Source organism: Myotis myotis, unplaced genomic scaffold, assembly GCF_014108235.1.
Source record: "Myotis myotis isolate mMyoMyo1 unplaced genomic scaffold, mMyoMyo1.p scaffold_m19_p_10, whole genome shotgun sequence".
Classification (NCBI taxonomy): Eukaryota; Metazoa; Chordata; class Mammalia; order Chiroptera; family Vespertilionidae; genus Myotis; species Myotis myotis.
The window spans coordinates 7,266,671-7,287,531 of record NW_023416314.1 but is presented as its reverse complement, the minus strand read 5'-3'; the positions used below and the strand labels follow the sequence as shown (position 1 = coordinate 7,287,531).

General features: G+C 48.8%; 1 protein-coding gene across 2 annotated transcripts in view; it reads right to left on the bottom strand.

Annotated features, from left to right (window-relative positions):
* TTC12 (tetratricopeptide repeat domain 12) overlaps window positions 1-20,861 on the bottom strand; it is a 50,074-nt gene that overhangs the window by 8,519 nt on the left and 20,694 nt on the right. The window contains exons 7-15 of one of the 2 annotated variants that reach the window (XM_036324404.1): window positions 19,787-19,846; window positions 14,881-14,952; window positions 10,761-10,821; window positions 10,174-10,362; window positions 8,162-8,231; window positions 7,244-7,332; window positions 4,845-5,013; window positions 1,601-1,693; window positions 282-342 (exon numbers count right to left, since the gene is read on the bottom strand). In XM_036324404.1, the coding sequence (XP_036180297.1) occupies window positions 282-342; window positions 1,601-1,693; window positions 4,845-5,013; window positions 7,244-7,332; window positions 8,162-8,231; window positions 10,174-10,362; window positions 10,761-10,821; window positions 14,881-14,952; window positions 19,787-19,846 (864 nt within the window). The remainder of the gene's footprint in view (window positions 1-281; window positions 343-1,600; window positions 1,694-4,844; window positions 5,014-7,243; window positions 7,333-8,161; window positions 8,232-10,173; window positions 10,363-10,760; window positions 10,822-14,880; window positions 14,953-19,786; window positions 19,847-20,861) is intronic. The other variant, XM_036324403.1, reaches the window with a different exon arrangement.

The following is a 20,861-nucleotide window of genomic DNA, read 5'->3' as shown; positions in this document are numbered from 1 at the left end:
TATGACCAGACTGGGGATCACAGGGGACTGATGAACCTGAACACTCCCTCGCCTTCACCCCAGACGCAGAGGCCACATCCAGCTCTTCCTCCCGCGTGATGAGCCTGCATGTGCCCTCTCCACCTGGCCCAGCTAGCGCTGTTTTAATAAAAACTGTGTAAATTCCAGCTGTGAATAAATGATTCCTGAACCTGAGAGTCAACAGGCGCTCTGGAGTGTGACTGTGTTTAAACTGCTCATGCCCCTGAGAGTCAGAGATGATGAAACGAAGACCTGCTCACCAGCACGCCTCTGAGAGCCGGGAGAACACCTGCGAGGTTGGCCCGGAACCAGACTTGGAATCTGTTGGGAGAACACCAGCCGTGATTTAGCTCCACACTGTACAAGCTATAGGAGAAATGCAGTCTCAGGGGACGGGGTGAACAGACACAACCTCTGGGCCCCTGTGTTTGCCATGTGCCTGGATGACTCATTCGGAAACAGAAGAGAATGCTCCAGGTACATGACGCGGCTTTCATCTCTCCAAGCCTGAAGAATTGCCTTTGATGTTAAACATCAGGTCTCAGATGGCAGCACTGATGCAGAAAGCGCTGGAATCCCTAGGCTCTGCCAAACTGACTTCCCAACGCCCTGCCCTCCCCTCGCTCCGAGTCTGCGCTGTGTGCTGTGTAAACAGGAAGTGCAGTGCAAGCATGGTTTCTCGGCACAGCCATAAGGAGACCTAGCTACACATGTGCCTCCAGTGCTACACGTGTCTCCACATGCTACACACATCTCTGCACACTACACACACGTCTCCACATGCTTCATACCTCTATATGCTACAAACCTCTACACACCCACACGCTACACACATTTCCATATGCTACGCATATCTCCACATTACAAACACATATCCATGTGCTACATGTCTCCACATGTTATACACATCACATGGCACACACATCCCTACATGCTACACTCATGTCTCCACATGCTACACATGCATCTCCACACGCCAGAGCAGCTACTGAGTCCCCAGCCTGTGCCGAGGGCCTGTCCAGGAGCAAAGCAGCACTCTCTCACGATCATTTCTAAGCACGATGTTCTAAAGGTGGTGAGGAAATTAAACAAAAAAACAAGAGACACTGAAGAAAAACAACAACACTTAAGAATTATGAAAAATGTAAGACCTTTACTGAATTCCCCAGTAGTTAAGCCAAAAAGAGCAGGGGGGATGGTTACCCATAATGCCACTGGCAACCCAAGAGGAGGCTCCATTTTACTGTGCACTCTCTCCCTCACTCACATCTATTCAGTACACATTTGCTAGGCAGTTCCCTTTAGGTGCTGATTAAGGGAAAGAAGCTTCCCCAACACACAGTAGGCTTGTCTAATGTGTTTTAAGTACGTTACTGCTTCCAACCCCGTTGAGGACTGGGTCCCCTGGCCCGAGGGGCTGGAACAGCAGTGCTGACCGTGGCCCAGGAAGGCATCAGCCCTCCTACTCAGTGGGCCTGCGATGCCCACTGGCCAGCCTCCCTGTATGCTGCACATTCTAAACTATCAGACAGTCAGCAACAGTTAAGGAGAGATGTCAACTTCTGTAAATAAATGTTACCTTTCTTCCAGCGCCAAGTCTGTGAGCAGTCCCATGGCTGAGGTGGCCCTCTCGTCTGAGAAGTCAAGAAATGACACCAGGGCTTCTAATAATCTGCAAAAAATCCAGTACAACCTCAGAGTGGGCTGTCCTCCAACTGACAGCATTTCCATCAGGGACACCTTGCAAGGAGGCCAGGAAGGAGCCAGATGCAGGTGAGGTAGCTGGAGTGGCCCTGCCATGCCCCCCAGGAAGCCCAGCTCCTGGCCATCCATGACACGGACTCTCCTGCAGAGTGGCTCTACCACCATGTGCAGTCCCAGGGTTGAACAGTTTTAACCCAAGTCCACTGATTATCAGACGACTACAGGAAGGAATTGCTGGAGCTTCTGCCATGTGACTCTGGCTCGGCCAAGTTCAGTCACATAAATGACATCTAAATGGCATGCTACTAATCTGCTAATGACTAAAGTAGGAGGGCTCCCTAATAAGGTGAGGGATGGAATAAAGACTTCACAAAATTTTGACAGGCTGCTGAGTATATCAGACAAAATTTAATTCAGTTAAACTCAAACTCCTACACTTAGAGCTGGAAATTCTGCATAAATAACAAAATTGGTAGACCTGGTTTATAACTAGTTCATATGAACAAGATTCAAGGGTTATTGGGTAACTGCAAACCCATTATGAGCAAATAGTCCGGTGGAGTTGCCAAAAAAAGCTAATGCAACCTCAGGTTGCCCTGACAGACTGACCAGCCCAGGACGAAGCAGGGGCCACTTGTGCAACCAACAGGCCCATACTCGGCACCCACAGTGCGCTCAGTGCTGTGCTCAGTCCAGGGAGGGCAGGACTAAGCACTTGGGTGATATGCCAGAAACAAATTCATGTCACAGAGTGGGCACAGAGTCCACCTGGTGGGAGGTGTGGAAGGATGGCGATGAAGGCTTCAAAGAGCAGATAATATGTTAGCTCTCACTTGAAAGTGTAGTGCTGGCTTTTTGTTCCGTTGTTCATTCAATCGACACCTGCTGGGCACTGTCCAAGGAGCTTGCAGGCCAGTGTCAGGCACACGGGGAGCAGAGCATTCCCGGCACAGCACACAGCATTCACCAAGACGACGTGGCATCAGACAGCAGGGCACATTTGGGGGCTGCCAGCAGGTCCTCACAGCGAGTGCTGAGGGTGTGAGGAGAGGACACCCACATCTGTGCTACTGCCTTTACTCAGCTGCTTGTCTAGGCAGGATCTGGAAGTCAAGTCCAGAGGGAAACCAGGATGCTTAACATGGAAAAGACCAGGCTCCTTCACGCCCTGCAAAGTGGGAGAGATGACGTGTTCTGTAGGCCTTCGATAGACTGACCGAGGCCTCGGTATCGGCAGCAGCATTGTCCCAGACTAGAATGGGGCAGGCAGTTTGTGCTCAGTGAAAGGAGGTAATTTTCCATCAACAGCACATCCTGTGGGAGGTGAGAGCCACATCCTTTTGTTAGCTGGGAAAAGACCCCAGTCCATCAGCTGTGATAGTGTCCATCCTAATCAAACTGACTCGAAGCTGGAATCTCCCCTGGAGGGCAGCGTGCACACCATGTACGTACTGGGATGCCCCCGAGAGGACATCGGTGCTGGGCAGGGCTGGGCTGGATAGTTGACGACACCCCAGGCAACTTCAAGTTTCTGCAACTCCCCCACGTCCTCGGGAGTGAATTCAGTGTTCCTCTGTCACAAATCACTTATTTTACAGTTAGTTCCGATTCTTCCTCCGCCAATTGAAATCTGTTCTCGTTGCTCTTAAAGACAACGCTGATGAACCTGAGTAGCACAGAGGAGGAGCTGAGCTGGCAGCCTAAGATCATCTTGCTTTTAGTCCCGGGAGCCATGAACAACGAGGCTTCTCGCTGTGTGAGAGTGCACATCCTAACTGGACTGAAGAGAGCAGCTGCCCCTTCCCACCCTCCTCATCTCCTTTACTGTTGGCGCTTTCTGCTTTGCTGGCAAGCAGCTGTCCCTGTAGATGGACCACACATCAGAAAATGATCGAATGCACAGTAAATGCACTTTCGCATCCGTTTAGGACCTGAGCATGGGTCCTGGAGAGAGCAAATGAGTATCAAGTTATTGTTGAGTCCGCACCATGTGTCAGGCATGACACTGGCTGCTTCCCTCACTGTGGTTGAAGCTGTTTGCTGGCGATCCCCACGGAAACCCTGCCATCACCTTCTACCCTGACTGACTCGACTGTGGAAGCAGGAACCATTTTCCAATCACAGGTGGCACGTGACCAAAGAGAAACAGAAGCAGTTGTTTCTCTTGATAAAAGGGACAGACCCAGCTGGTGCTAAACTGTCCTAAAGGGGGAGGTGATGCTTGGAGTGGCAGCAGCCTGTGTGACCATGAGGGAAGGGTCAAGAGAAGGGCAGAGCCCTTGACTCTGACACCTTGAAGCCATTCCACCAGCCAATGCCACCTCTGGTCTCTGCTGTTACGTGAGAAAAGAAGACCAGCTCCTCTTGGTCACGTGTTCTGTCGAATGCAACAGAAAATGTTTAGCTGGCATCCACACATCACCACTCTGAAGCTTCACCAAAAGTCTGTGAAGCAGGGAAGACACCAGGTTCATCAAGGCTAAGTAACTTTCCTGGGTCACATAGCAGACAGAGACAAGCAAGGGTTTGGGGTCATGACTGCTGGCACCTAAAACCTCACTGTTTCCACAAAGTGGCACTGGCCCTCCTAGTTCCCGTCACTGTCCACTTGTTCCGTCAATGCACTGTATAGGGAAAAGCACCTGGGAGGAATGTGCATGAGCCCTTTCTGCGAGGTCCCGGGGCCTGCCTGCAGCCTGGCCTGCTGCAAACCGTCTCGTTTCACTGCAGAGAGCACATTCCTCGCTTCCTGGTCTAGTCGGGGTGGGCGTTAATGAGAACAGCAGGCACTGAGGTAATAAGCTAAGGCTTTTTGGCTATTTAAAGAGAGCAGGCAGACTCCCAGGATGATCATGAATGCCACTCTCCAAGACACTGGAAAAATTAAAATTGAAACCCAAGCAATTCAAAGACAGCTTAGGGGAGAGAAGCTTACGATCCTATAGCTACACTTACGCAAAGAGACCAAAACCAAACAAAACATGTGATGAAGGGACTGAGGAAATGACTGCAGATTGAGGAAAAGTCTGATGGCACCTCTCCTGTCAGAGAGGTGAGAGGGAGACGGGCTGCCTTCACTGGGCAGGTGATGCTCTGACACGCAGGCGGATCTTCCTTACCGGGTCAGGTCCAGGTGGCTGATGACCAGGCTCCGGCCGGTCTTCGTCTGGGCGAGCTGCAGCAGCAGGGCCAGGCTCTGCTGCCGGATGGGCAGGACCCCGGAGGCCAAGAGGGAGGGCAGCAGCCTGCCTGAGCCAGGGTGTGTCACGAGCTGGCGCTCATTTTCCTCTGCAAGACACGGGAGCGTTCGCCTTGTGCACCGCGGGCAGCGATTACAGTTCTGTGCCCACCTCCAATCCTTCTCCACTCATCTGAGAGCTGGGACAGTGAAGTGTAAGGGCACGGACTCTAGAAGCAGACTGCTGGTCTCAATGACCAGGTGGATGACCTCAGCCGATCTAGTAACTCCTGTGCAACTGCTCCCTCATCAGTGAACTGAGGAAGGTGACGGCTAACAGAGGGTTAAGTGAGTTACTACGTGATGCGCTTACAGCAGGGACTGGCGCACGTACATTAGTATCATTCTTGTCAAAGGCTCCTTGGTATGTGATGTGGAAATGTGAGGAATGGGGAAGAAAGCAGCTGAACTGTCTTTAGACCTTCCACTTCATATAATGGCCAGAGTCCTTGTGGGAAAACTAGACTGTCCCATGAGAACGCTCAAGTGTAAAGCGTGCCCCCTCCCCACACGGGAAGCCACTCCAGGCAGTGGTCCTGGGTCTTCCCCTCTCGCTGGGTCACTTCTAACCAGGCGTGTGAATGTGAGGGCATCAGGGGTGCAGGTGGAGGATGAGGTTAAGCGCCGAAACAGACCCGTTTGTCCAGCTCATGTATTTTTTCTTATTCTGGAACAGGAGCTGACTGTGAACAACTGAAATAACTACAGAAGGAGAACAGCTGAAAACAAAAGTCCCCATCTCGTGTCCTCCTCCGGTAAGCCTCCCCGAAAGGAGCTGCTCCGCACCCCTGCATGAATCCTGTTCCCAGTGTGACCCACCCCACACTGCACCTGGCTTTTCCCTCCCACTCGGCAACGTGCACACACAGGCCCATGTCCTGGCCTGTAAGCAGTCCCTCGCTCATGATACTAGTTTGAGTATCATGCCCTTCAGGAAAGAGGCCCCTGCTTCTCTAGTTTTCTAGGACCTATGATTCCTCCACTCTAATAAATCAAGAAAAAAAATTACATGATCTCATATTCAGCAGTTGACAAGCTACATTCACAAGCTCTATTGCTGGCTTCTCACAGGAGCCTGTGAAAAAGGGACGCAGCTACCATTACTCTAATTTCATAGTTTATGTCCCAGGTCAGATCTTTTCCTATAAAAATACAATCTTTTAAAAAATAATATAAATGGTTCAATTTTTTATTTACATCGAGGTCACAAAAGTGATCAGATTCTATAGACTTATTAAACCCCAGAAGAAGCTGCTATGTAAAACGCTGAGTCTGGAAGGCAAGCGAATTCCTCACACACGTTACTGTCCTGCTATTGCACACGGATCAGTGTCACAGATGTGGCAGATGACCGCTGTTGGGGAGCACACAGGACTTGGTTGGAAAGTTGCCGCCTGCCCTGTTTATTGGAATTCCTACTTAGGGGAGACAGGGGAGTATCTAGCGGCATCCCTAATTAGTCCTTGACCTTTCCAAACAAGTCTGTGCTTTGCAGAGCCCCAGGTGTTTACTGGAATCCTTATGCTTAACCCCTGAATGCCCTTGCCTAGAGGACAGTGTAAACACGTGTCCTCCCAAGATTACTCACCCCACTGATTGTATCTAAAGATAAAAATTCCAATAAAGGCCTAATGAGGCAGACAATAGAGGCTCCTTTGGCTACTAAAGCCTGGGGCCCCTGAGCCCTCTCTTACACAGTCAACCTGTGTCTGAGTAATCTGTTCACCCGTCATTCAGGGGCTGCTGGTCAGCCCCGGCAGACTGTAAAGCTCATGATGCTCAACTGGGTCCTGTGGTCAGCAAAAACCCCAGTTGAGACCACCCATCACGCTGACAGTGGCCTCGGCCATGCGGATGGCGCTGCAAGGGTGCCAGGGACATAAGTGGGTGCAGGCCTTGATTCTGACCCATATGCTTTTTTCTGAGGGAAGGTCCAGACATCGAGTCTCCAGGGCCCAGCCTCTGGGGGAACAAACTTGTCTGCCCACGCAGCTCCTGCATTAATGGGCGTTAAGGGTGATGAAGTGCCCTGACTGGTTTTGCTCAGTGGATAGAGCGTCGGCCTGCAGACTGAAGAGTCCCGGGTTCGATTCCAGTCAAGGGCATGTACCTTGGTTGCGGGCACATCCCCAGTAGGGGGTGTGCAGGAGGCAGCTGATCGATGTTTCTCTCTCATCAATGTTTCTAATTCTCTATCCCTCTCCCTTCCTCTCTGTAAAAAATCAATAAAATATATATTTTTTTAAAAAAGGGTGATGAGGTGTGATAGGCCAGGCTTACCGTTCCCCCTGCACACAGCTTGCCAGAGCCTGAGAACAGACACACACAGGGTCTCTGCCACTGCATCCTTTCCTGCTGTGGAAAAGCACCTGGAATGGACAAGGGGGAACAATGTAAAAACTGGAACTCAGTCTTCATCTTCCTTTCAGCTGGTTTCATTGCACCAACAGGCCTACAGTATGGGGTGAGAAGTGGTTCTATAATCCAGAGCTGCAGGTCACCAGGACCAAAGGACCGTGAGGCACTGGACTGAGAGCTCCAGACAAGGATGCAGGCTGAGGAGGCCACTCTGGGGGCGGGGAGAGGAGGCAGCGAGGGTCTGAGCCAGGGGCCAAGGGCCATGGTCACACACGACCTGTGCATGGTGGCCAGCACACCACTTAGGGTACATGGGCCTCCTCATGCAGGCAAACATGTGCTGGTGACTCCAACTCACAGTAGCATCCTAAGCCTCAGGAATTACACTAGAATAACTGAAATACAAAATAAAATAAAAATAAATTTAGCAAACAGCCTCCTATCATATGGGTCTTTATCAGATGAAATTATAGATGGGAGCAGCCAGGACTCAGCTGACCTCATTTCCTGATATGATCAGCAAAATTCCCGGAGGAAATGAACAGCAATCTTGCAGCTGGTGAGAAGCCAGCAGCACCGTCGTCTCTCGGACTTTGAAGTGCTTGGGGAAGCCCTGGGAGGTTCTGGGGCCTTTTCTGCAGTCACTGTGGCATAACTAACACTACCCGAGGCTCCGGCTCCAGGGCGCACACAGCACCTCTGCACTGGCCAGGGGCCACCGACAGTGACTGCGCGGGGCTCATCCAGTGAGGTCTCTGCCCGTGTCATTAGTGTCTGCTTCCATGAGAAATGCTGGGCTTTCCTTGCGTTGACACTGGCTGTCTTTACAAACATGCCTACCTTCTTATGACTTCATTCTCACTGATGATACTGAATCCATTGTGTGTTCTGAATAAAGTTCGCTCTGCGCCTAAAGCAATGTCAGAGAAGCCCACATCAGACTCCTGAACTGCCTGCTGTCCAGCTGTCACCACCCCGGCTGAGAAGAGGAGCTTTGGGACCACTGTGTACAGGGACTGGGACCACTGTGGACAGGGCCTGGGACGGCTGCGTACAGGCAGGGACTGGGACCGCTGTGGACAGGGATTGGAACCGCTGCGGACAGGGACTGGGACCGCTGTGGACAGGGACTGGGACCGCTGTGTACAGGGACTGGGATGGCTGTGTACAGGGACTGGGACCGCTGCGGACAGGGACTGGGACCGCTGCGGACAGGGACTGGGACAGCTGCGTACAGGCAGGGACTGGGACCGCTGTGTACAGGGACTGGAACCACTGCGGACAGGGACTGGGACCGCTGTGTACAGGGACTGGGACCGCTGTGTACAGGGACTGGGACCGCTGTGTACAGGGACTGGGACGGCTGTGTACAGGGACTGGGACCGCTGCGGACAGGGACTGGGACGGCTGTGGACAGGGACTGGGACCGCTGCGGACAGGGACTGGGACCGCTGTGTACAGGGACTGGGACCGCTGTGGACAGGGACTGGGACCGCTGTGTACAGGGACTGGGACCACTGTGTACAGGGACTGGGATGGCTGTGTACAGGGACTGGGACCGCTGTGTACAGGGACTGGGACCGCTGTGTACAGGGACTGGGATGGCCGTGTACAGGGACTGGGACCGCTGTGTACAGGGACTGGGACGGCTGTGTACAGGGACTGGGACCGCTGCAGACAGGGACTGGGACCGCTGTGGACAGGGACTGGGACCGCTGCGGACAGGGACTGGGACCGCTGCGGACAGGGACTGGGACCGCTGTGTACAGGGACTGGGACCGCTGTGGACAGGGACTGGGACCATTGTGGACAGGGACTGGGACCACTGCGGACAGGGACTGGGACGGCTGTGGACAGGGACTGGGACGGCTGTGTACAGGGACTGGGACCGCTGTGGACAGGGGCTGGGACCGTTGTGGACAGGGACTGGGACCGCTGCGGACAGGGACTGGGACCGCTGTGTACAGGGACTGGGACCGCTGCGGACAGGGACTGGGACCGATGTGGACAGGGACTGGGACCGCTGTGTACAGGGACTGGGACCACTGTGGACAGGGACTGGGACCGCTGTGTACAGGGACTGGGACCACTGCGGACAGGGACTGGGACCACTGCGGACAGGGACTGGGACAGCTGCGTACAGGCAGGGACTGGGACCGCTGTGTACAGGGACTGGGACCACTGTGGACAGGGACTGGGACCGCTGTGTACAGGGACTGGGACCACTGTGGACAGGGACTGGGACCGCTGTGTACAGGGACTGATGAAAGAGAACAGTGTGGTGCTCATCAGTAGGGGAACTGATGGTTGCTTTGAAACTGTTTACAGCTCCTAAGCAACCATTAAGTGCAACTGGGGTGAACCTTACCATTTATCCATTTCTCTATGGTTGGGGGAGATGTGGGGGGGTCAGACAGGGTGGTTGGGTATATATGGGGAATTGTGTGGGATATGCAAAGGGTGTGTGGATACGTGTAGGAAGTGTGGAGCATGTGTGAGAGGTGAATAGATGCAGTATATGTTCTGTGGATATAAGTATATGGTGTGATGTGTTGTGTGTACATGCTGTGTTGTGTGTTGATGTCAGAAGTGTACACAGAATGAAGGCATGCTGTGTGTGTGTTTTGTGTTGTACTGTATGTGTGTGGTGTTTATTGTATGGATGTTGAGTGTACACATGCCCTGAGGAGAGGCTGGAGAGGGGGTGAAGGTATATTTCTTGTGCACCCCCTTTCCCACCTACGTTATTGTAGGTCTTTGATCAATATTCATGGAAGGAAGGGAGTCTCTGACCTCTAAACTCTGCCCCTTCACACCGACAACATTCATGAGGCCACACGTCTCTGGCTTACAGTCCTCCATCAGCTCAGTCAGGATCTCAATGCCCCCCGCGTAGAACAAGGGGTTCTGGTCGGGCTTGGAGAGAGTCCCCAGGAGATGCCTGGTCGTCACAGCTGTGCTCTTTCCTGAGTCCAGCAGTTGCTGGGCTTCCTTCTCCTGGAGGTCTGCCTTCTCCCGAAGATCCACTTGATCCAGGTAATCTAGCAAACAAGAAGGGAAACAAAACAACCCTGGCACCAATGCTACCACACAAGGAGTGACCTCTGTGAGGATGGGGCGTTGAGAGGCATAAGCATTAAAATAACTCTAACTCATCTTCAGCAAGGAGAATTTTAGGAAAAGTGTACAGTCTGCACCCAGAACTTTAAAATCTTGGGATGCAAAAACAGAATTCCCTATCCAGAAGGCTCTAAAGGGTGGTGTGTACAAAGGAGGAAGGCAAAGATCTGAGTTGGTGAGCAGAGGAGAGAGGCGTAGGCAGCCTGTTAACACAGAGGATGGGATGCAGGCAAGGCAGGGCTTTGCAGCCGCGGAGAGAAGGCATGAAGGCAGCCGAGGGCCAGAGCAGAAGACAGGCCATTAGCAGGAACATTCTCACCTTTCACCTGTGTCTGCAGCTGGGGGTTTATTTCTAAGATCTTCTGAAAACACTGTCTAGACTGGAAAAAACAAACACAAGACCTTGACAAGTGGGTAGTGGGCAAAGGTGATTATAAGAAAGACACCAGGTATCACAGGACTTGGCTTCATTATTTCCTCTGGTCCCTCCTGCTCCCAGCACAGGAGGCAGGCATGTGAGCACAGCATGCATCTGACATTTTTTTTTTTTAGGCTTCTCTGGGTCTACGAAGCAATGGGTATTATTTCAAAATTTATTTTTAAAAAGTAGTGCTGTCATATGACCTGTGATAGAAAATTTCCATTCCTAAATCCTTGTGGATCATGTCTGGCTGAGGTTAAATACAAAATTTAGATATGATATTTGCACTGGGCGAGAAGAGGAGGCTACCTGTCAGATATGCCCAAGGGAGTCAGGAAATAAACAAAGTTGGAGACATTGTTGACAGAGATTGGGAACAGGAAACAAGAGATGCCTACTGAAAGGGTACAGGGCTGCAAAGAGCCGGGCATATAGAGTCAGCTTGAAAGCTTGAGTGAGGGGCTCTCACTGAGGAAAGTGTTGGACAGAAAGTTTCTGGAAAAAGAAAGATTCTAGTTCATGAGGCACGATGCTGGGTTTAGGGCAGTGCTGTCCTCAGGAATATCGAGAACTGTCCAGAGGGTACCAAGAGAAAAAGCACAGGGAAAACAAAACAAAACAGTTCTGAGCTTTCTTGAAGGCTCAAGGCTTGTTTAGAAGATTAGGATTAAGAAATAAACTGAAGAAAAACCACGTTAGTAAAGAACAATGTCGCAGGATAGAGGATACACATCAAACACGGTAACTGCTATGGGCTAAATGTTTGTGTCTCTAAAAATTCCTATGTTCAAACCTAAACCCTCAAGGGGATGACTTAGGAGGTGGGGCCTGTGGGAGGTGATTAGGTCATGAAGATGGGGCTCTCAAGAACGAGATTAGTGTCCTCACTAAGAGGCCCCAGGGAGCTCGCTCACTCTCTGGCTGCCTATGAACTAGGAAGCAGACACAAAATTTGCGGGGTCTTGATCTTGGACTTCCCAGACTCCAGACTGTGAGAAATAAGTGTCTGTGGTTTAAGCTACCTGGTCTATGGTATAGCAGTCCCAAAGGACTAGGACAGTGATCCTGTATCCAACTTCTTTCTAACCCTAGATCTAATCTACCAGCAATTCCTGCTGGCTTCCCTGCCGGTATATGTCCAGAATCCCATCACTTCTCACCACCTTCATCATCACCAAGCCGGTACAAGCCATCATCACCTCACTTGGATAATTTGTTGCAAATTATTACTTATTTAACCAGCCTTATTACTGGTTCTGTTCTTTATTACCATGTCAAAATATAGTCTCAACTTAACGGCTCAAATACAGCAGAGTGAGCCATTAAAACATGAATCAGATCATTTCACTTCTTTCCTGAAAACCTTCTGATGGTTCCCAGCTCACTCAAAGTAAAACCCAAGATCCTCCCAAAGCCTGCAAGGCCCGAGGGGATCAGGCCCCCACCTACCCCATCACCTGCCTGACCTCATCTCTTATCACTCTCCTCCTGGCTTGCTACATTCTGGCTCTCTCTTCACCTGGCCCACTCCCCCATTATACATCCACTTCTTTACTTCACTACCTCCTTTCCTTTAGAGAGGTCCTTCCTGACCACTCTACACCTTTGCTGCTTCCTGGTTAAGTTTTTTCAATAACACTATCACTACCCAACATACCACACATCTACTTATTTGGTTTCTGTCACCTGGCCACCTGTACCTGAAAAATATGAGGTAATTAAGTCAAAGATTTTTATTTTCTTTATTGCTGTATTCTTGTTGCCTAGAATAGTACCTGAAATATAGAAAGCATGCAATACATATTTGCTGAGTTAAATAATTAAATGAATAAATGAGTGAATAGAATTTGGTAGAGAAGGGGAAATTAATATTTTCTTTTCTACTATTAACCTTATTACAATAAGACTGTATTGTAATAATTAAAATGCAACAAAGGAAATATTTTTTAAAAAGACAAATATTTTTTAGAAGACAATTTCTTTTTAAAAAATCTAGTATTTATGATGGAAAAACATTCCATGTTCATGGATTGAAAAACTATTATTAAGATGGCAATACTCCCCAAATTGATCTACAGATTCACTGCAGTCTCCATCAAAATTCCACCTGGCTTCTTTGTGGAAATTAACAAGCTGATCCTGAAATTTGTTGGTAATCAAGAGACCCAAAATAGCTAAAATAATCTTGAAGAGGCAGAGCAAAGTTAGAAGACTGTTTCCCAATTTCAAAATTTACTACAAAACTAAAGGAATCAAGACAAATGAACAAATGTGGTATAGGCACAAGAATAGACACATAAATCTATGGAACAAAATTGAGGGTCCAGAAATAAACCCATGCATTTATGATCAATCAATTCTTGACAAGGGTGGCAAAATCATTCAGTGGTAGATAGAATAGTCTTTTCAAAAAGATGGTGTTGGGATGACTGGATATCCACATAGAAAAGTGTGAAGCTGGATCCCTTCCTCATACCATATACAAAAATCAACTCAAACTGGATCAGAGATCTAAATTTAACAGCTAAAGCCATAAAATGTTTAGAAGAAAACATAGGAGTAAATCTTAGATTAGGCAATGACACCAAAAGCATAAGCAACCAAAGAAAAATATAGGTATACTTCATCAAAATTTAAAAATTTTGCCCAACTGGTGTGGCTCAGTAGTTGAGCATTGACCTATGGACCAGGAGGTCATGGTTTGATTCCAGCTCAGGGCAAATGTCCAGGTTGTGGGCTCAATCCCCAATGGGGGGCATGCAGGAGACAGTCAACCTATGATTCTCTCTCATCACTGATGTTTCTATCTTTCCCTCTCCCTGCCTCTCTGAAATCAATAAAAAATTTAAAAATTTTGTACCACAAAGGACACCATCAAGGAAGTGAAAAGACAAAACAAAGAGTGATAGAAATATTTGCCAATAAGTTATTCGATAAGGGACTTTTATCCATAATATAAATATGGCAAAGGATCTGAAGAGAGATTTCTCCAAAGAAGATAGGCAAGTGGCCAGTAAGCACATGAAAAAATGCTCAACATCATTAGAAATCAGGGAAATGCAAATCAAAACCACAATGAGATACTATTTCACACCCATTGGGATGGTTATAATAAAAAAGACAGATAATGACAAGTATTTTTATTTCTCCAGAATGTGGAGAAATTGGAAGCGTACACTGCTGGTGGGAATCAAGATGGTGCAGCCACTTTGGAAAACACTGGGCAGTTCCTCCAGAGTTAAAACAGTTATCATGTGACTCAGCGGTTCCCTGCTAGGTATTATTTACAATCAAGAGGATAGTAATCAAATGTCTCACAAAAACTTGTACCTGGATGTTCACATTAGCCCAAAGTGGAAACAACCTATTAATGTGGTCTCTCCATACAATGGGATATTCAGCAATAAAAGGAATGAAGTGCTGATACCACAGCTTGGATGACCCTTGCAAACATTATGCTAACTCAAAGAGGTCAGCCATAAAAGGCCACATACTGTGTAATTCTACTTAGATGAAGAGCCTAGATTAGGCAAATGCATAGAGACAGAAGTAGATTAGTGTGGTTGTCTAGGGCCCAAGTGTGGGTGGAGGGAAAGGGAGTGACTGCTAATGAATGTATGGCCTTTGGGGGAAGTGATACAAATATTACAAAATTTATTGTAGTGATGGTTTCACAACTCTGTGAATCGACTAAAAACCAGCGAACTGTGAAGATATACCAGCATGATTACTTTTGGGTGAAAAGGTTACAAGTGCCTTTTGTTTTCATCTTTTTCCCTTTGTCTTTCTCTCCAGAGATGCTTCCTCCAGGACTGAACACTGGTGAGATATTGCAGAGGGGTTGCTACAGCAGGGGCTGCCCTAGAGGACCCTCAACATCCTTCCCTACTCTAAGAGCTTAAGATTTTCCCTGGAAAATACTAAGAGGTGGGTTGATATTTAATCAACTTGGAGGAACAAGAGGGTCGGAAGCATCGCTGCGATCAAACCTGCCACTTACATTCCTCTAGGAACTTACCACACTGTAGTTCTTCAGAGCCAGGTGGGCTTTGCCCATGTGGAAATAAGCTTTTGTGCATTTTTCATCACACTGCATGGAAGAGAAAGACCAGTCAGACGCCTCAGAAGGTTGCGGTCACTGGCACCCCCTGACTGCCCAGCTAACTGTAGAAGCCAGGCTCTGTTCCCAGGACAGCTCCCAGAGTGGACTACTAAACCTTTTCCATGCATCTGGGACCAAGCTAACTGATGCCTGCAAGGAGCCAGGATACATGAGAAAGCTCTCTAGCAAACTGATTAATGATGCCCGCCAGCCTGCATTTCCATTTAATGACACTCGTCAGGAAAGAAACCAGAAACCTTGTTTGGAAGAGCTCCTGGGCTTGACAGGTCATAGGAATTGCCTGGGACACTTACAAAACTGCTACCGGCCAGGCTGAACCCCACATCAATTACACTGTACTGTGGGGTGGGCCCAGGCATCAATCTATTGTTTTAAACTTTCCAGGTGATGTAAATGCAGCCACGCCTGAAAATCACTGGTTTGTTAGACGAGAGGACACTTTATTCCGGTAAGCAGCCGAGATGATCATTACATCTAGGCCTGGGAAGTTCCTTCCCTGAAATAAACCACAGTCATACTCTGGGAGCTTACCCTTTTATCCCTGAAGGCCAGGAGGGTTGCCCCCTTCAAAGGGCAGGACTGACACCCGAGGCTGAGACTCAACCATGTACACAGGGGCCCTGCCCCTGTCTGCTCCTAATTATTACTCCAGAGGGAATGACTGGCACAAAGACATAAACTGCAATTTAAAACATCCAATTAAGTAATTGAATCTGCTTTATGTACAAGGCATTGGGCTGGGTCAGATGCCCTTCAGGGTTCAGTTTAAAGAGGTTAAGAGTGAGGTTCTCAAGAAAACACACAAACAAAGAGAAATTAAAAAAAAAAAAAAGAGCGAGGCTCAGGGTCTAAAACGTCTGGGGTGAACCCCTGGTGTGGCTCTCACCAGAAGTGGGATGTTGACCAGGTTCCCTGACTTTCCTGATGCTCATTGTCCTCATGTGGAAAATGAAGATAATTATAAACAGTCTCTCTTCCTCTCCCTCCCTCCTCCCTCCTCCCTCCTCCTCTCATTCTCTCTCTCTCTCTCTCTCTCTCTCTCTCTCTCTCTCTCTCTTTCTCTCTCTCTCTCTCTCTGTTGTTGTGAGGGGGAAATGCTTGTCAAACACTAGTATGGTGCCCATGAGATGGTATCTGAGGCTGCTGATGCAGTTACAATAGCAACCCATTTCAAGACAAGAGAGAAATGTAAAGAAAAGTGAAATAACAATAGAAGAGGTAACAATAATTGTTATTGGAGAGCCCTTTATAGAGGCATGAATTTCCATGAATAATGTTTCCTGACTTGTTGCTGAGTGAATGGCAGTAACAGTATAAATAGTGCATTTGCATACAGTCCCATATGGTTCATATAAATTATTTCATACAAACTTTAAAACAAATCTATGACATACAGTTATCCTCATTTTACTGACGAGGAAACTAAGGATTAAAGGTCACATCGATGCCAAGTGGAAGAGCTGGGATTTAAAATCTGGCCATTTGATTAGGCATCAAAGGCTCAAAAATTATACCAAATCTCCTGCAGAAAAGTGCTCTAGCAGCTCAGTAGAAGGAAATGCACTCTGAAGAGACAGTCTCACAAAGGGCAGCAGAGGAGGATGGACCCGGGCGGGATCCTGAATGTACTAGTACAGAGAAGTGAAGAGAGAGGATGAAGGGAATGGGCTGAGCAAGGTCGAGGTCAGAGAGTTCAGGGAGCTGCAGTGAACAGTCCAGAACCTGAAGCAGGTGCTGACAGAGGGGAGACCAGGCTGAGAGGGATGAGCTGGACTGTGTCTCCACATGGAGGCCTTGAATGCCGGGCTCGGTAGGATGACTGCTCCGTGGCTGTGGCTGGAGAGTTGGTCTGGAGGCAGCGTGCAGAACTGCCCAGAGGGAAAGGCAGGGAGATAAGGGAGGAGACCAGAACAATCACTTAGAAGGAGGGCTAACATCTGATGTCCTAGTGACAGTGGGAGTGAAAGGAAAAGTGCAGACACCAGAGCTCCGTCAAAGAAAGAATTGAGCGGCATCAGCCAACCATAAATGATAAGGGAAGGAGGATGTCGGTTCAAACGTTTTGGGATGCCCATGCCTGGAAGACATCATGTGCCATGAGCAGGCAGAAGGGAAGATGAAGAGTTTGTTTCAGATGCTGCCCAGCGGATGGAAATTGGCAGGAGGCAGACACACACAGCCCTGGAGCCGGGAGGCGCACACTGGGGAAGTAGGTCTGAGAGCCACTTGCAGAGATGAGAGTGGAACCCTGAAAGGAAACGGGAGCTTTGCGGACTGAACCCTGGAGGACTGAGAGGGTGGGGTTGAGGAAGCGGGAAAGGCATGGCCAAGGGAAAGCGGAGCTGCAGCACCATGGCTCATGAGAGCCGCGTGTCCACAGAACCGTCACAACTGGAGGACCAGCGCCTGGCCCATGCCCACTGTGGGTCACCAGGAAGGGGTGTCGCGGGGACACCTTCCTCAGTCACTGAGCAAAGGGCTGCTAGTGGATTTTCTCCTTCTGCTTCCATCATGTGTGGAGTGTCACAGGGATGATCTCATATCCCCTTGAAGGGAATCCTGCCGTGGAGGAAGACGGTTTTATTGTGAGGAAGACATGTTTACTGTGAGGAAGACGAGCTTTATTGTGCAGGAGGTGTTCTGCCGAGAGAGCGACGGTCTGACCCCAGCTAAAACCAGCTTTGCTGCCTGATCTTCCCTGACCAGGAACATCGGTCTTGAAATATCACCCTGGGCCTGTCTGCCAATTCAGAGCTGTCAGAAACACTCAACGGGCACGAAGGCACTAATACTATTAGCAGTGGAGCGCACTGGCCTCCACTATCAATACAGTGCTTTGAAAGCGAGTGAAACTGTTTAGTTCACGGCTTTGCTGTAGAGCTCACCACTGTTAGGTCTCGGAACCCCTTTACATTTTTCTCCATCCCTCCCATGTTTACCCAACGCTTCAACTGGGAGCCTTGCTGGGCCTGTAACAAGGTTGGCCGCTGAGTGTCAGCATCTTCTAATGTCAGCTCTGCGGGGCCTGCTCTGACCCGGGCTTCACTGTTAATTACATTGTGCTTCAGTCGACATTTGGGATCGGACCAGTGTGTTACCCTGAGTCCGAGACGGTGTGACTACCGCTTTGGTTCTTTTCAGATCAGAAAAGATATTCCTGGCAGCCCCAAGAGGCGATTTCCTTTCTTCCACAGAAGGGAGTGAGACCCCCAGCCAGGGGCTGTGGGTTCAAGGCTCCTGTGAAGAGGTGTTTTGGTAGATGGTTCAGAGCACAGTGCACTGTTAGACCGACATCCGCTGTGTGGTCCTGTGCAGGTCACTTCACTAATCTCCGAGGCTCAGTTTCCATGCCAGAAAAATAAGGATAACAGTGGCACTGAACACAATAGAACAGAACGACGTGAGGCTCAAATGCGACAGCTCAAGGCCAGCCAGCAGCCAATGCTGGGTTTTCCTCTAATTGTTAGGACATCTCTCTTCTCTTACAGGTGATGGTAGGAAAGAAACCATGACCCAGCGGAGTGACAAAGCAGGCTGGTGGCCTGTGCCGGAGCTGTGGGGCCCCACACTTCCTGCACCGTGAGGACTGTGACGTGGCTGAGTCGCCACCACATGCTCTAGGGGAGGAAGAAGTCAAGCACACAGATGGTGGCTCGGGAGGATCCCCGGGGTTTTATGAACCGTAGCAAAGGCGAACTTGCACTCCACTCCCGTCTCCCGGCCTACCGCGCAACAGGAAGCTCGCGTGTGGCCAGCACGCTGCGACACAGTGTGCTCCTGCCTGGGCCGCGTGCCCGTTCAGCTGCGGTCGGGGTGCTGTTCGGGGAATCAAGTCCCAAGATAAGTCTGGTATGTTCTCCTGGCACTTCAATTGTGCTTGATTTTATTTAAAATAATATGCATACATTAAGACATACAGATAAATTGTATGGCAATGCAAAATTCACATGGATCTTTAAGATAAAAAACATGTCCAAAAAGAAATGTCATGCTCTCTGCCTCTAGACCCTCCAGGGGCTCATGCTCATTCCGTTGGCAGCACGTTGGCGAGGAAGTATGAGAAGTATGAGAAGCACTGGTTTTGGTTGTTTAAAGCCCCCATGGCAGAGTAATTTAGGGGAATATGGATTAAGGACTATTTAACTATTTAGTCATCTGAAATAATATCTCTAAGAGGTGACCATGACATTTATCTTTTAAAAGCCCTTCTAATATTTTCCCCAACAGTCCCCACCTTTAATTGTCTATTTTGGCAGATTTTGGAGGAAATGCCAAGCACAGTATTATGCTACTATCTGCCTGAGGCCTGACTAGCATCCAGGCTGAACAACAGGAATTCTTTCTTCTGGTTAATCCGCTGCAAAGAGGGGATGCTGGCATACATTTCCAAATGCTTAGGGCTGGAGGGGAAAGCGCAGAAGGATGAGGAAGAACAGCGCTGTGGAAGCAAGCTCCCACGGGCTGGAGAGAGAAGAGGAGGCCTGACCACTGTCACGGGAAGCAACGTGTCTGCTGGCACAACAGCCGAGGGTGCCCGCTGCCCTGAACCCTGGGAAACCAATATGAGCAGCAGCCTCTCTGGAGCACTTTCTAAGAGTAGGTACTTTACGTACATTGTCCTAACCCTCAAGACAATTCTATTCTAGCTGTTTTCTAGGCGAGGAAACTGAGGCTCTGACGGCAGTACCTCTACCTTGCCCACCACCACACATTGGCAGGTCCCCTCTATTCACTTCAGTACTGAAGCCTCTGGCCCAAGCCAACCCCACTCCATCCTGTGGAGAAGGAAACACCTTCTTACCTTCAGAGCCCAGTCACAGTCCACTAGTGCCTTCTGGTAGTCCCCAAGTTTTATATAAGCCTGTAATGACACAGACAGCTGCTGTTCACATACAACTCTGTAGCAAGCAGTCTTTAGCTCACACAGAAAGCACAGTCCAATGGTGATGAGAAGTAACTGGTCCCTCCCCACATCACTCGGGGTCCCAGCATATAACAGATGGCTATCATCACGGTTTAATAAGGGGACTATGGACAAGGTGAGGGCAGGACTTAGGGAAACCAACAGGAATGTTACAAAACCCAGGCTAGCAACAGGGGACAGCCATTAATTACCATTGCCAGAGCTTCAGGGATAGGAAGAGGAGCAATGAGCAAACCAGGAGAGGACAGCTTTGTGAAATGACAAAGGTAATAACAAAGATATAACAAGTGTTGGTGAAAAAAATCAGAGCCCTCATGCACAGCTGGTAGGAATGAAAGATGGTACAACCACTTTGGAAGACGGTCTAGCAGTTCCTCAAAAGATGAAACATACAGTTACCGTATGATCCCAGGAGGACTACAAACATGAGTTCACGAGAAAACTTGTACACAAATGTTCACAGCAGCATTATTCACAATAGTAAAAAAGTAGAAACAATTCAAATGTCCATCAACTGATGGGTCAATAAAATGTGGTATAGCCATACAATGGTATGTTATTCATCAATAAAAAAGAATGAAGTACTGATCTATATTACAACATGGATGAACCTTGAAAACAACATGTTAAATAAAAGAAGCCAGACACAATAGGTAAAATATATATGATTTCACTTATATGAAATGCCCAGAGTTATCAGATGTATAGAAGATAGAAGGTACAGCAAGCCCTTGAATAACAATAGTTTTGTTCAAGATCATTTCGTTGTTATGTTGGTGAGATGCCGGTAGGAAGTTAACTCATGTATATCAATTAGCCTCAGGTAAAACTGGTTTCCTTATATGTCATTTTGATTAAAGCTGCAGAAACTGGACTTACTGTAGCCTAGTGGTTTCTTAGGGCTGGGGGTGGAGGAGGAAAGAAATGGGGGTGGGGGTGAGCTGCTTAAAAG